The sequence below is a fragment of the Nothoprocta perdicaria genome, unplaced genomic scaffold (genome assembly GCF_003342845.1).
Source record: "Nothoprocta perdicaria isolate Ctin4 unplaced genomic scaffold, notPer1 scaffold_167, whole genome shotgun sequence".
NCBI classification, from domain to species: Eukaryota; Metazoa; Chordata; class Aves; order Tinamiformes; family Tinamidae; genus Nothoprocta; species Nothoprocta perdicaria.
Genome location: NW_020454838.1, coordinates 864,541 through 881,019, shown reverse-complemented (window position 1 = coordinate 881,019; position 16,479 = coordinate 864,541). Strand labels below are relative to the sequence as shown.

The 16,479-nt window shown below is 43.7% G+C and overlaps 1 protein-coding gene across 2 annotated transcripts in view; it reads right to left on the bottom strand.

Annotated features, from left to right (window-relative positions):
* The window catches only part of SOX5 (SRY-box 5), a 271,463-nt gene that overhangs the window by 14,850 nt on the left and 240,134 nt on the right, over window positions 1-16,479 (bottom strand). Inside the window, exons 10-11 of one of the 2 annotated variants that reach the window (XM_026035780.1) lie at window positions 16,277-16,454; window positions 11,329-11,501 (exon numbers count right to left, since the gene is read on the bottom strand). In XM_026035780.1, the coding sequence (XP_025891565.1) occupies window positions 11,329-11,501; window positions 16,277-16,454 (351 nt within the window). The remainder of the gene's footprint in view (window positions 1-11,328; window positions 11,502-16,276; window positions 16,455-16,479) is intronic. The other variant, XM_026035781.1, reaches the window with a different exon arrangement.

Below are 16,479 nucleotides of genomic sequence, written 5' to 3'. Positions count from 1 at the left end.
GAGAAGATAATGCCCTAGAGAACAATCCTGCAAGATTCCARTTGTTCAAAGAATGACCAAATAGCTCTTGCCAATAGTCACAATGTGATAAGAAATTTCAAAAACTTTACTAATCAAAGAAAGCCACCTGTTGGGGAAGAATGATCTGTAGTAGAGCTCCTAATTTTCTAATTATATTTAAGAGAACAAAGAAGGAGCACATAATCAAAATGTGTCATGCAGAAAATGCATATATATTTATATATATAAAGCATAAATGACTAAGCACGGCAAGTCAGACTTGGTTTTGTGGTCAGCTACAAAAGTTACTTGGCTCTCTGTCATGGATAGCTGTCATAGCTTAACAAAACATTGATCTAAAAATGACGAGAACTTGGTTGCAAYCTCTTTCATAGAAGAAACATAAAACAAGGAGAGTCAAAACATATGTAGAGCAGCTTACTAGTCTYTGCCAGAACTCCTCCCACTACTGTACAAACGTGAATCCAAACCTTGGAAGGCTTGAGAAACAGGGATATTTGGATACATATCCTGGATCCCTTTTCCCCGCCGCTGCCCCTGCCATGCATGGGCCCCTGGTACCAGGGCTCAGTGGGCACCTGAGAAGGGGGACGTGCCTCCATGCCCAAAGGACCCCGTAATTCCTTTGGGAATGTGGGGCATATGGCAACGGGTCCGTCCTCCCCCTCCTGGAGACATCCTCTTGGCTGGGCTATCTGGCAAACACTGACAGCGCTCTGAACTCAGCTAGAATTACATTTTGGCAAGAGCTTTTTTTCCGATTGCATAATTCAAGGTTAGCAGTTTTAATGAAGCTGTCCACTCCTCGCTCTTCTACTTCCCTAGCCCCACTCCCATCTCCCCGATACAAGTACTTCTCATCTAAGTTTGATGCCTGCAGAGATACAGCCAGCCTCAAATACCAGAGCGGGAGTGTTTTTACGGTCTCCCTTCCTTTCCCCTGCAAGTTCAGTTTATCCCAGTATTTACCATTCTGCTTGGTGGGAGGAATTCACGTCTAGCCTCTAAAAATGGTATTTTGATGAAGACCGAGCTCTGAGAAGCTAGTTTTTATGTCCTGTTGTGGAGCAGGGCCTGTGGCACCAGCTCATGTGCTTTGCAATGCCGAGTCAGAAGGCTTCTCTCAGCGAGTGCCAATAAGCAACAAGAGCTCAGACATGTAACTTGGTCAACAGGCACAGAAAGTGAAGTACTAGGCGAATGAGCTGTTAGACCAGGATCCTGCAATGAAAGTTCACTTCTGTTTACTACACAAATAACATTTTTCCTTATCAGACACACTAATCACTGGTGCCAGTTATTATCCATTCGATGTGACATTTTTCTTAACTTACGAAAAAGGTGAAGACTCTTATCCTACATCCGATCTGAGTGAAGATTTTTTAAACTAATCTTCCTGTGAAATTCTTCAGCCTTTGGCAACATTAAACATCTCAGGAGTCTGTGTTAAAAATTTTCTCCATCCAACTGCTTTCAAAATGTAGAACACGATGTAGGTTGGCATTATATACGACAGAGAAGCTGGAAGAACTTAGAGGAGCCTCTGGCAATACTGACACCTGTGCCCACAAGTTTGTCCACAGTGAGTTATTTGCAAGTCAGGCTCTAATGCTCTACATTACTGCCATGGCCCTTCAAAGTACATGCTGTGCATACTGTTTACGTTACAGTCGAGATCATGGCAAAGCTGTAATTGCTGTAAGAGAAATTTGGCTCCTTTGGGAACGATGTTCTATTTGGTTATAGGCTTTTATGTGCAGCAGATCCTACCATCTAAGTGCTTGGTATTCATCAATGAATATATACATAATTTCACATAGAAAAACAGTCTTAATATCCTTGCTTACCAAATGGAAGACCGAGGCCCAGGTTAGAGGACTAGCCAGAGGTCCAATCCTATGATATTTTTAGGAATTGAAAAATTAGCACTCCTGCATCTCCTCTCAAAATTAGAGCCTCAAGCTCATCACTTCTTCATGATTGTGGAACTGGTGTTAATTCTCAGACCCATGTTGCCAGGGAAAKCAAAATCAAATAAAAATAAGAGCAGTTACAGACTCACCATTACAGTGGACCTTACTTAAGTAACGCTTGCAGGGCTGTAAAACTCATAAAAAGCACATGCATGAAATGATAAAATAGAGCAAGACTTTCAAATGTTGACTCGGTAATTGTTAAACTCCTTCTGGCTGCACAATTTTATAGTCTTCTACTGTACTAATGAAAAGGGAAGAAACAACAAAGACGGATTTAGCCTTCCAATTATATAAACTCTGTGGACCACCAAAGAAGATGAAAGATTATTTATAATGTCACAGCAATTTATCATTTGGGAAATTTTTTTGTTGTTGTTGTTGTATCAAAGTTGAGCATGAAGAAACAATGCATCTACCACCCCCTCAGCTCTTTCAGTCTCGCTTATCTGACATCTCTTTTTTCTGTGGAATAATCCACCCACAGAACCTAAAAGCAGCATTAGAAAAAAAGCAAAGAAAATAATATTTTCTTTTCAGGGCTCTTCCTGATTTGGTGGTACTTGTTTCAAAATTGTTATATTAAGTCTCAACTGGGACATCATTTGGTAAAGGACTGTATCCTTTACCTCTTTGTTTACGGTGTATATTGAAATCCAGGTTGGTTCAACACTATTGGGAATGACTAAATCTCATTAGTAACCTATATGAAATGCTATAGGGACTCAGTGGAGAGGTCTCCCATTAACTTTCTAGGGAAAAAAAAAAAAAAAAAAAGGATAGGTTTAGTAGATCCAGACATTTAACTATTGTTCTCTTWGGAATAGATGGCCAATCACAGCGGGATTTTGCTGAAATTTGTATAGTCATTTTCTTTGCCAAACTTTGTGAATATAGCGCTCAATTTCTAAGGGCTCTCAAGCCACTAGCTTTCAAAGCACTGAAGGCAAGACAGAAAACACTGAAATAAAACCAAGAAAATCCTTAAAAACCTGGAACAATTAAGAGTTAAGTCCCAAGTACTTTTCTTTTTAAAAATACCTTACTCCATAAAAGACTGACTTCCTCAACAAAACGTATTACTTGGAAACTTGGAAACAAAGTGACAAAATTCAGCATTTCTACAGGAAGTGAAGACACAAACACCCCCCTTTTCCTTGGTTATGAGTTCTGCAAGACAGCCGACGACAAGGCTTTCAAATGGAAAGACGGGTAGGGCTGGGCCAGTCCATTATTTTAAAGAAGAAATCAAAAGGAAAGCAAAAGCAAAGCAGCTGCTTYCTCCCTGCAGAAGTTTTCACAGTGCTGATGCATGCGCTGACCTCAAGCAGATCCAGCTGTAATCCGCTGATCCAAACAGGCTAAGAGTTGCACGACCCAGTTTCTCCTCCAGGCTGCCTGCTGGGCTCACACGCTCTCTAACTCTGAACCGTTCAGGTGCTTTGCCTGTTAGATTCCCGAAGAGGGATGAGGCTCCTGACGTTTTCTCACCTTCATGAAAAGTTTTGAGGTCTCTGGACAAAACCTGCCATGTAAACTCCAATGAAGGATTTCATGGCAAGTCAGGAAGTGCCATGACAGCTGGTCTGCCAGACGGGAAGGGTTAAACAGGGAAAAGATATGGCAGACCAAAAACGAAACGGGATGAAAATCACAACACACACAAGATATCCTGGGGAAGATGCTCTGCACACACATAAAGTTTTTTTTTTTTCTTTTTTTTTAAATCAGGCTCCATGTCCCTGGCAGTTGTTTACTACCAATGAGTGGYTTAACTGCCTGGCAGCACTACCGAGACACAGATTCTGATGAATCTTCTGGTAGTTTTTTTCCTGGAAGATATTAAAACAGTGAAGGCTACTGCACCTTTGCCTACATTTTTTTTCAAGCCTAGCAAAGAAGCTCATGTGTTATTTTTGGGCTATTTCCTAAGAAAACCCCATTTTCTTTGCCAGTTTTTTCACTCCCCAGCATGGGCATCGATACAATTCAAGGTAAAATTCTGCACCCTCCAAACATGCAAGGGACTGTTGAGTGTTCAGCTGAATGAGATTTTGCTTTCTAGGACAGACAGAACACAACAGGCTGGCGGAAGGCTGAGTGGACACAATTCCCACTTCAACTGCAATAGTTTGCATGCTCTGACTTGGGTGGGTTTAGTTCCATGGCAGGGGAATCAGGCCTGGCCCCTGTAATGCTGCAGAGGACACTGCACTGGGGAGGGTGCCCACGCATGTCCCTCGCACGCTGCTCTCAGCACCCACGTGGTCATGCGAGAATACAACAAAACCCCAGGAAGAAACTAGCTCTCGTGACTGCAGGGCAAAGCTAAGAACTTAAAAAGCTGAAAAGAAATAAAAGACCCCCAAACCAAATGTAKGATCTGGGGGGGAGGAAGGTGATCCATCTTGCTTGGGCTTAATAAGACGTCCTCTTATTAAGCTGCCTCCTACAAGCAGCTGCAGTCCTCACTTATCCGCACTAGCCTGCAAATCTTTCCAGTGTTTGTCCTTCGGAGTGAAAGAGTTGCATTCCCATTTGGACTTTGACAGCTGCAARGATCCAGGGGTCTTCCCTCACTTGGCTGCGTGCTGCTCTCCTTGACTTCAATGGGAGTTCTATGCACACATCTGTGGGCAGGATTTGTCACTCCCTCTGTGTGTTTAATTTTTTTATGAGCTTACCCTGCCCCTGCATCCCCACCATAATGATGTATTAAACACAGACCCACATACATTCTCACATGTTTTTTTAAAAATATATCTGGACATTTAGCAGATCATGCTCGATCAGAAGAAATATAAAAAAAGAAGTGTTCTAAAAAAAAAAAAAAAAAAAAGAACTAAAATCCCTGGGGGAATGAAAACCCATCTTCCTTGCAGAGTCTCTCCCTCCGTGCGTAGGCACTTGCTAACTGTGAGTAGTGGCACTGTGACAAAAGTAGCAAAACCAAAGGCAGGCTTTACTAAAAGAGAAAGGGGGAGGGGAAGTCTTCCACTGGCCATCTGTGGAAAGAAGGCATGTGGCCATTAAATGCAGCGGCTGTAAATATAAATATACACAAGCTCCACAAAGCAAATGGCAAAAAGAATGAAAAAAAAAAAAAAAAAGGAAAATGAAAAAAAGAATAAACTTTCAGCTGAAGCAAATCAAAATGTTTAATGCTTAGTTACCAATGCTGGGCAAAAACAATTTTGATCTTTGCAGTGTGCAAACTTGACATGCGCTCTTAATTAAATTTGGGGAAAAAAAAAAAWTCAGGAAAAATTACAATAGCCTGAGCTGCTCCGTTGAGCAGAGGACTCCTTCACATCACTCCCAACAGTGATGCTGCTGGGGCTTGCTGAAAGGCCGCCCTCGGCAGTGATGGATGGCCCATGACACAGTATCTGCTCGCCGCGTTGTCAGGCTTTTGGAAACCTGTCTGCCCTGTGTCGATAGCATTAACACGGGGGACTGCACCCTGCGTACAAGGGTTTCTGTTTGCACACACTCTCCATAGGAGAAAATTAAGAAGAGGGCAGGCAAAGGGTACGAAGGGGACACGCAGTTGTTAAGATAACGTTGTACCAGTCTGTTGTCCTCTATATGCTCCCTGGTTCCCCCATTGTAGAATCATTATGCCAAGCAGAAGGATCTCTTTGCATGGTGGGAAGGGAACAAAGGGGTTTCCCTGATCATCTTTCCTAGTGTTTTACAAGCCAGGGAGGAATAGAGTGGCCTACAAATTGCAGGACAAATTACCTGTCTGCTGAATTTGCAGGGATAAGTGTGCATGTGTGTGTGTGTGTGTGTATAATGTCTGCGGGTACTAGTCTTTCCTAGTCACTGGGAAAGCTGAAGTATTTCCCTAGTAAGATACTATGGAGATTATGAAAACGAATAGGGCTTAACCTTCAGAAGGTGATTTGGTTTATGATTCTGTAAGTGCTGCATATCTCAGCTTACTTCCAAGRGGTTCCTCCCATTTGGGAAGTCCAACTTGCCCCTCATTCTGTTCTACCCAGTTGCAACCATTGCCACTTACTCACTCCAGTTGGACCCACAGACTGGCAGAGCCTGCAGCAAGCAGTGGGGCAGACTATTTTCCCAGCCTTTCTCTACTCCTCTCTGCCCATCTCTTCTCCAGCTCCTTCTTGATTTTCTGGTTCAAACGTAATGATTTGAGGAGGAAAAAAGGTATGATTTTGAAGTAAAATTCTCCACTGCAGGAGAAATGTAAATCCCATGTGTCGCAYGGGCTCCTCTGCTATGCAGTTAAAACGACAGCAGGATCTGCTGGTTTGGGAGCCTTTGTGTCCCCCGCCTCCYCTCCAGACCTCATTTCAGCTCAGCAGATCACGGCGGTTTCTTAGGGGTTAACTGGGCCAGCCCCATCCATCAGGCAGCCAGCGAGGCATCAGCAAGGAATGATGGATGTAAAATTATTACAGGGCTGCCACCCGATATACTTACTGCCATTTGTAACTAACGCTGGAACTGACACACTTTTTTCATTATTAAACAGCCACATTAAGTCAACATTGGTCACTGTCATTCCACGTTTGGCACTCTGTTAAAGGCAAGAGGGAGAGGCGGGGGCGGCAGCGGCGGGTGGCAACGGCAGGAAAGGCATCCTGAACCTGCTCTGCCGTGAGCACGGGTAATAAAAGAGGTTCCTGCTTACAGTGCTGGAATAAATATTCTTACAAATAGCTCTTTAGTTACAGCCCAGCAGACAAGCGCATGTCAGAGCCTTTTAAGCGGACGCGCTCCTAGCAGTAAGAGGGAGAGAACTTGTATCCTGGTTCAGATGAAGCACGGGATGTGTCCACACGCCTTCCTCCCAGCGCACGCTCCGAGCAGGGCTGCGCTCGGGCACGGCCGGGCTCCACATGCTGGTGTTGCTGCTCATCCCCACCAGCTGCCACAGCCGCTGGCATCCTTCTCAGCGGGCACCACCTCCGAAGAGCCGTACCTGTGCTTGCACCAGCGTGCACAACAGCTGCTTTCACATCCCTTTTCTCCTTTTTTATTTCCAACCCACTTTTTTTACAGTTATCAGGGCACACATATGAATGTCTGGGAGTGCAATGGGGAGATGAGGGGCTGGCATGTCCGCGCACTCACGCTGCCTCTTTCTGGTCGTGCACGTCCTGTTTGTGGCTGCTTGGGACCGAACCAGACCAGAGGCCACTTGCTGCTGCTGCTGCTGCTGCCCGCTGTGCTGCTTGCACTAGGTGACAATCTGCACTCTAAGCAACATGTATAAAAAGGTAACGCTGCTTATGTATAGCACATATCAAGCTATAATTAACTGGAGATGGCAATTACAAGGAAAACTATGCTCCTGGGTTTCCAAGAAACCAGAAAAACATACACACACTTCTCATTTATACGTTGAAATGTTTCCAAGAAAAGTAAAGTAAAAATATGTTTTATTGCATTTGCAATTAAAATAGGTTTCAGTAAAATCATGATGCTCATAGTTTTTCCTGAAAACCTCCGAAAATCAAATCGCTGAAGATGGTCCAAGTTGGATGCCCATGAAGTGACTCACCCAAATCATCCTAGTCACTTTAGAAAATCCTTTCCCATTTGTGACTCCTTTTACACAGCATCCCYTCAGCCCCAGCAGAATTCCTGCTTACCTGCTGCCTTGCAGCTGACAGGCCTGCCCATCCAGAGGGAACCCATCTCGGGAACATGAAAGCTAAATAATGGATCACGGACACATGTGGAAAATGCCTCTGGGCTTTAATAAAGAGATTCACCAGGGTGGTTTCCAGGTCTGAACCCACTTGCTCTTCCTGGAGGATACATCCCTAGCAATAGTCTAACTGGCAAGTTCAGATCTGGAAGCTAAGCAGTTAGGATCAGCACAACGAAAAGCTCCACAAGCCTCAGAGTGAGCTCTGTGACAGTGACCGTGGCAGCAAAGAATGGAGGGAAATTCTGGATATCCCCAAAGAACGGAGGAAAATCCTGGATATCCCCAGACCAGCGTTGTTTGTCCATAAAGACTGGAACTCTCCCTGCATGAAGTGACCTTTCTTCTATATGTCAGTGTAGACATAACATACGTTTTTATGCATGAGCATGCCTATGTTCACACAGCTAAATATCAGACTAATCCTCTCTTTGCTCTCTTCTGCCCGCCACAACATCTCACCGGTGAGCACACACGCTGTCTGAGAAGCTCCAGGGCTGCAGCTCAGGCACCAGGCAAGACGTGGAGCTTCTGAACCCAAACCCTTCGTGGCTMTGCTGTAACATCCTGTTTCTCACTACCCGCCTTTCCCAACTACCATTTTCCTTGAAAACAGGAAAAAAAGCATCTTTCAAATAAAATCTCATTAAATATGGCACCAYTTGCCTTCCTCTCAGATCTTGTTCTTGACAAAGGAGAAAAGATTAGCTGGAGCACAAGATTACAAAGTCGGGAAGCTTTAGAGAATGCAGGTGCTTCTCTGGATCTGAATGTCACATCTGGATAGCCAGTGGAGGGGCTAGAACATACACGGCAGGCAGGAAGGGGCACCCAAACTTCCCTGCCTTCGACTTTTCTCTCTCGGGTCAAATGCAAGAGACAGGCATCCCTCAGCTTGGGAGACTCTGCATACTCAGGACAACCATTTAACCAGTGATTATTACCTTTAAGCAGTCCCCCAAAAAAGCCAAAATGGCATTCTCACCTAGGACAGGTCAGGTTCCGCCCTTGCCTGTCTCCACACTAAACAAATAAGCAAACAGATAAATAATAAAAATAAAACAGTGCCTCCTTGGTAAAAGTTTTGCCATTTATTTTCTCAAAACCTCCAAACTCTAGTGTTGCTTTAGGAAAAAAAAAAACTCTAATGCAGCAAATGCAATGTTTTTCCTCCTGCTACCATGTAAAGTAACTCTCTGCCTCGTGCAAGCCCACCAGGAGGCCTGAATTAGAGAGGAAAATAAACTTCGACGTGGTTCGAGGGTGAGAAGTGAAAACAGAAGGGCTAAGGAGAATCCCAACAATAGGGAAGTAACAGAATAAAGTGAATGCAGATGGTTCCACTCCTGTTACTTAATCAAAAGGCTCTGCAGAGTCACTAGAGCCAGCATTAAGTCATGTGTTAGAACAACAGCTGATCTGTATTAAAGAAGATTAACTCGCAGTGCCATGGTGGAGGGCCTGGGATTATTTTATGTACTTCCATTGCCGTACAAGCCGTCAGCACAATTACTGCCCTCCGATGTGAATGACTGATCTGTAACCACAGCTAAACAGCATGCTGCTTAGGGGCCTGGGTGCTTCATGAAGATGAATTTCCATACCATCAAAGTGCTTTTAATGGGCTTCCTGATCCAACCACAAGGCCTGCTTTGCAAGTATATAGAACTCAGGATGAAGGCTTCCTGTCCAAAAGGATTTGGTCGGTTGTCACTTGACAATTCCCAGCCAGCACAGGGGAGGAGAGGGGGGAGATAGGTAGAGTTGTCTCTGCTTTGGAGGATTAAAAAAAAAAAAAAAAACCAGAAAAAAAGAGGGTACAGATGCTTTCTGAATGCAACCAACTGCTGTATCCACAGCTGAATTCAATGTGCTTAACAAATAACGGCAATTTAGCTATGCTTGCGAGGAATAGCTTGAGTCACTTTGCATTAGCATCTGGCTGAGTGTTAAAGTCATTTCTACATGGGGAGCAGAGAAAAGAAATTTCTGCTCCGAGCATCCTTTCAAGAATGCTTAAATATTTGAATATAAATTCCTTTGTGCTTGTGATCACTTCTTCTTATATCTGACACTCTGCTTTCCCCTTTTCCCTTCTGGTACTCCTCCATATGAAATGCCGTAAACACGCTCCATCCCTCGCTCTCTTTCTCTCGCCCCATACCAAGGCTCTTATTCTTCTCAAAGAGACTGTGTATAGTGCCAGATACCTATTACACTGACCTCTTTTTTCCTTCCCCTTCCTCTCAAGAAAGTGCATGAAATTGGAGTCATTTCTACATCATTTACACCCAGGATAGGCTGATGAGAAAAGTACAGTAGTGAGAGACTCACACGTACATTTAACATTCATTACCCAGACTGCTGGCTTCTCACAGCTTATTGATCAAACTCCATCTAAAAAAAACCAAGGAAAATGGAAAGCTATCCAAATTAGCAATCTGCTCATTCTGGACAATATTGTTTGACTCACAAGCTTCCTAGGATGACCGACTTACTTTCAAGTTTCTGCTAAAGAGCTGATCATTTTTATTCATTCTATCTTTTGGGCCACCACAATGATTCCCACAAGGTCCCTGAGTGAAAAGCCACTACAGGAGGCATCAATAAGATTTGGTTTACCCCAAAAGCAAGAGTCTTTTCAGTTGCATTGCATGATTCTGTTTCATCCCAGAAAATATTGCAGGGGAAAGAGGAGTTCAAGAAAACGCCCTGCGAAACAGAGAAAGTTGAGATGCACACAAGAGTTGGGATATATCTCGTAGGTGGCAGCCTTACGAGGCCATCTCACTGCCAAGGCAGCAGCTGAAGGACTGGCAGGCCCATTTACCCTCCGTGAGCCGGGCCAGCGCACAGAAAGACACCAGGGATTCCCCGAGAGCAGCAGGAAATCGTGCCCCCTTTGACAGGTGTGACAGCTACAGCATGTACAAGCTTTGCAAGAAAACACTCACTTTGTCTGTATCTTTTTGTTACCGTGCAGCTTGGGAAGCCAACTGAAAAGCAGGAAGTGGCCAGGCCCACACATTCCTCTGCTTCTAAGTTTCACTGGAAAGACTTGGTGCAGTTTGTGTTGTCAATTCCCTGATTTTTCAGTTTTATTAAGTCAYCTAACATGACCTGACAGTGCTACATTGCGATGGTCACAAAATATCATATATGACAACCTTGCAGGGCTAAATACCCAGAAGCTGAGCCCGAGTATCAGCAAAGCTTATGTTCCTAAAGAAGCTTGAATATTTTCAAATCCAGCTCATCTCCCAAACACATGTAAGCATTTCCATAAAGCAAGATTTCTACTTAGACCCAGAGATTTCCAAGATCACCTTGTCATAATACATACTGACAGGCTGGAACAGAGAATTAGTGGCCTCCAAATTTCTTGTGAGGGCTTTAACTCTCCCCCTGCTCCATCACCCCCCTGCCAAGCACCTCCAGGTCTCTCTCGCTCTTGTCAGCTTTTTGGTTGCGGTTTTCATTTGCTTCCGCTTGCTTTTTTAGAGGAAGCCACTRTTCTATTGGAAAGTAAGGAAGAAAACAGAGCAAGAGGAAGGAGAGAGGAAAAMAGAGGGAGAGGAAGAAGCTACGTGTTTGTAAGCAGGGATAAACACGGTCTCATTTACCACGGCAGCGTCGGGAACTGACCTTTTCCGTCCTGCAGTTATTGAGACCCAGACTATTCACAACAGCCACTTTCCCATCGAGCACCTGTTGTTCCCTCCGAAGTTGCTCCTTCATCTGCCGGGCCTCCTGGATTGCCTTGGTAACAGCATCGTGGTCATTTAAATAACCTGACGACGTGATAGAAGAAAGGATGTCTTAAAGAAAAGAAAGTCACAAGAAAACACTTTAGCTTTCGTCAGCGAAATCCACCGTGGCTTTAGCACTGCTAGTGAGAAAGAGTTACAAGGTAGAGCCCATAAACCTGTCTTTGCTTGGTGGTTCTGCTACGGCTACGACAGAGCCACCTGGATACAAACCACGAGAAACGGCAGCGCCAAAATCAGCGTCCTGACACTTGATCCCATTAGTTTCAATATTTTCCTGACGTTACAGAGGTTAGTCCTGTGGTTTGTATGCAGCAGGATGTAACCGGATAGGAGTTCGGAGAGGCTTTGATCAGGCCAGCAATCCCAAACTCTTAAAAACAGCCCCTTTTTATTCTTCCCCCTTCTAAAATCTTGTGAATACATTAAAATAAACCACAGGTGGCGGTGGTTTGCTATAGAAATGAAATGCATAATGGCTGGGAAGAGAAACCTCATCCACCGAACGCTCCCCACCACCACCTGTCATTCAGAAATGTATAAGGAACCACAGCTACACGGCCCTACATTCCCACTCCTATTCATGCTGCTAAGAGTAGGTCAAATGTCCACTGTTTCGCTGCAAATTCACAGCCCAGGGCTTAGCCTTCGGAGTCACTGCATTATTTCCTTTTAAAATGTTACAAGCATCACCGGCACAGCTAATACTATTTAATTTTGAATGTGACACTTTGTCATTTCTTTTTCCTTCAGCGCACTGTAGATTATACTTATTAAGATCTGCATGTGATGTGTAGGATGGAATACTGATGGGCGACGCGGAGCCCCCGTCTATTTTGCAAACGTTAAAGCAGAGGCTGATATCTATCCATCTCCCTCCCCCTTCACACACACAGACGTATACACACACAGACGTATACACACAGACATATACACACGCGCCTGCACGCGCACACCCTTCTTTCTGTCTTTTAACTAGGGCATAAAAATGGCATAAAATGAATCTGTAATATGAAATTGCCCAGAAAAGGGACTTCTGTTTGTGACATGAGGCTAAATCTAACCAGATCCATTGGCGAATTGTGACAGATGGAGGGACTGTGAGACAGAAGGCAGGCACTAATCACACACAAAATGACCGGCTTGCCTCAACATGTTCCATGGATTCCAGCAAACTTTACACCCTAATCCATTTTTAGAACAAAAAACATCTGGGCCATAAATCCTCTAATCTGCCAAAACACGCTATTAAATCCCATGATTTGTTGAAAAACACTAAGATTAAAGAAAGGAAATATAAAATGGCTAACTGCCGTGTTAGGAAAGTGTTATTAATACTCTTTCTTTGTCTCAATTATGAATGTTCTGTTCCTAAAGAGCCTTGTCTAATCATGTCAGATTACACATCCTTGTTGTATTGCTAGACTCTTCTATCTGATCCACCGATTGCCAAAAAACGTAGCACATTGTCTTGCTGCTCACAACATTGCGGGCGAGGAAGCCCGTGTCAGATTAGTTCAGCGCTGCCCTGCTCGGAAGATATTTTGGGGGCCGGGGGGCGATTTTTTATTATTTACTGTTTCTTTGTAGGTTACGTTCGGAGCGGCGCTCTGGGCTTCGTCTGGCAGAAAGTGCAAAAGCAGAAGTTTCTGTGCAGTTTGAGGGCTGCTAATTGTATTAAGAGAGAGCTTTTGGCTAAATACCCGAGAACCCTGAGAGTTTTTAATGAAATTCATTTGATCCACGCTGCTTTTATCAAATGACCCAGTTCAGCAATTCCAAGCCAGTGGAATTCGACTAATTCCAGCTCTCCCGGCAGAAGGAAGGGTACAACCYGCACCTACACACTGCTACCGGTTGCATATTTTTTTTAACCTCCATTTTAACAACTCGCTCCGTTTCTTCCCCACTTTGCATCTGTTCCTGATCAAGCTTGCCCGTAGTCAGAATAAATTAAAAAGGAAGCAAGCAAACAAACAAACAAACAGTGGTGTTAAAAGCTGGTTGTGCTCTTGATTACGCTAGGTATAATACTCCCAATCTGTAATGCAGCTGAATTTGCCTAGGAACTGGAATTCATGCCCTTCTCCAGACTATTTTGGCTTTTCCTGAATACTGCTATCTTTGAGACAGTTTGGCACATGACAGTGAATAAAAGCAAGCACTCCTTATGTTTTTCAGTAGCTGCCAAGATGCTGGTGTGCAGGGAAATGATTAATATAGAAGTGAGTTGAATGTAAATTATTGTTGTTTAGGGTAGGTGGTGAATTATTGACAGAGAGGGGAATTGCATTACATAAAATGCACTTAGCTACAAGGATTGCCAAACTAGCATAGAGATGTCGAAGATAATGGCAAAGGGTAGAGAGAAGTTGTTTCTGTTTTTAGCACACGGACATATGCCTGTTCCCAAAAAGAACCGCTTGGATTTAAAGTCATACATGGAGCCGTGACATGGGTGACTGCTCAGTCTGCAGCAGCGTTCCCAGGCTCCAGGGAGAGGCTCCAGGGACGGCGTTGGAAGGGGGCTGCGCAGCCGCACGCCGGGCTCTGCAGCTCCGTTCTCAGGCGCGGGATGCTCCCGGCTTTGGCGGCTCCACGTGCACCCCGCAACCCTGGGACCCACAGCTTCCCTCGCACGCAGGGCGCTGCCTGGCATCGGGTCCACAAGCAGGGCCCCTTCCTGGGAGACTCCAGGTAAAAGGCAGCCCAGCCTCTCCCCTCTTCTAACTCTGAGCCCCTCTGTGAAAATCGCTGTCGAGATTATCAGCAGGAGTGGGCTTTTCATGGCACACATCCAGCTGGGAGGTAACTTCCAACGGCCTGCACGGGATTTTATGGTCACCAAAAGGTGTCTACACGATCATGGCTTTCTCATGCTTTAACTTTGGTGGGGTCTGAGCTAGCAGTTAGCAGGAAAAGGCTCTGTATGGTGCTTGCAAGCCTCATCTTCTTGGAGTCCTCCGTAAAGGACAGACTTTTCATAGAAGGAGCCTGTGTCTGTCCTGCTCCTGCACCACATTTAAAGAACGCTTATCTTATATATACAGTATGCACAGTGATACTGCTCAGCAACCTCAAAAAGTCACTTTCTATATTTGTAGCTAGGAGATATACAGCAGTGAACTCTATGTCATTAACAATAACTTAAGTATGTTATCTTTTGCTCCACAGTTTTCCATGGTTTATTAATGGTATAACGCATTAATTCTTCTTACAAGAGTGACCTTTAAAGCTCCATTCATCCTCACAGCTTTTATCCAATTACATTATCACTCATTACAGGTACAGCATTTCAAAATCTGCATTTTGTTAAAAGAAGTAAATTGCGGGGGTCTCACACCTATGAAAAATATCAGGTGTGTAGGGAAAGAAGATTGGAAAGGAGAGAACAAGAGATGTCCTGCCACTGAGATGCAGGTCAGATGCTTAACTCCTTAGCTAAATGTGATGCTCACTCTGCTGAAGACAAAGGATTTAATGTGGACAAAAAAAAGAAGGAACTCAGTACACGGACAGCAGCAGGGCCACCCAAATTAAAGACGAAATGCATTGTTGCCTATCCAAGTGTAGYGCTGGGCTAAATAACACTGCTAACAATTAACAACGGGGCATTTATGAAACATTCACATATTTTAATATATCAAGCCAGATTATTTATTTTCATTTGTGTAAGACAGAGAAGAATATCCTCTATCTATGTAAAGTTCATCAACATTAGGAATAACAATATATGTACAACAGAAGGGTAACAGAGTGGAATCTGTAACTGAACGTGACTGTGGGTCTTTCTGTTATCTATATAGTTAGAATATGGGCTACAAAAAGCTTGTGAGAGACCCATAGAGAAAGAAAATATAGCACTGTGATGACACAGAAATAGCTCTGACCTATGCTTACTTTTGTTCTTCCTGCCATCTCTGAAAGTGGACAATATGAGACATTTTAGGAGCAATAAGTTCCACAATAGCAAGGGTACAACTACCTGCACATTTGATTCCCTACCCAGACTTCAATTGACATCCTGAAATCTTAATTCGGGTTATATTAAATCACTTCTTCCAATAACATGTTTCAGTTAGAAGGATCAGGAACAGGGTGCATAAGCATTTATTTATACAGACACACAAAGAACAGTTCCTTTAAAAATTGTACTTGTAAAATGGTCACCAGGACCATTATTATTTAGATCATCTTTCGACAAAAAGTCAATTTTGATGAGAGGAAAAGGGAATGTTGTTTTACAGAATGATGTTCAGAAAAACAGTCAGGACTGTTTGCAAGATACAACCTCAAACTAGTTTTAAAGCAAATACGATGGGTGTCTTCTGCTTTAGTTAGCCAATAGTCTGGTAGACTAAGGTAAAATAGTGCCCCGTCTCGTTTTTCAGTGGACTAAGCATTAAACCTGTAATATTCCAAAGACTTATCTGCATCTCTAAACTTCTAGCCAGCAAGGAAATTTTTGTTAAAAGATTATTCACCACTTTATTTTTCCTTTTTTTTTTTTTGGCTAAGTTATCATGGCAGAATCTGTCTCTTCCTAATGTAAGCCATTAAACATACATCATTTATTGCCTGTTACTGACAATGCAGTGTCTCAAATAACACAGGTTTTTGTTTTCCTAGGCTGCTGTGTACAAGGTTAAGACACTCCTCCTGCTCTGTGAAGTAAGACAGGAGTTTCTTCACTGATACCAATAAACGCAGTTTTAGGGTCAAATTGTGATGCTTATGCATCACTGTCTGGCACTGGGTGATAAATGCCCGCTCTTTAATAACACCTACTAGTGCACAGGAAGAGGGACAAATAAAAGTGAGCTTACCTATTGTGTTAGCTCTGGCTGAAGGACTAGCTAATGTTGCTGGCACAGAGGATTTTAGTGAACTGGCCCCACTATTTATTCTCAGAGTTGGCATATGAGGAGAGGTGGGTGAGGTGGGAGATTTGCCATCAGATGTCTTGGGTTTGGCTGAAAGGTTCAGAGGCTGGGCCACTTCATCCTAGGATGAGCAGAAGACAAAACAA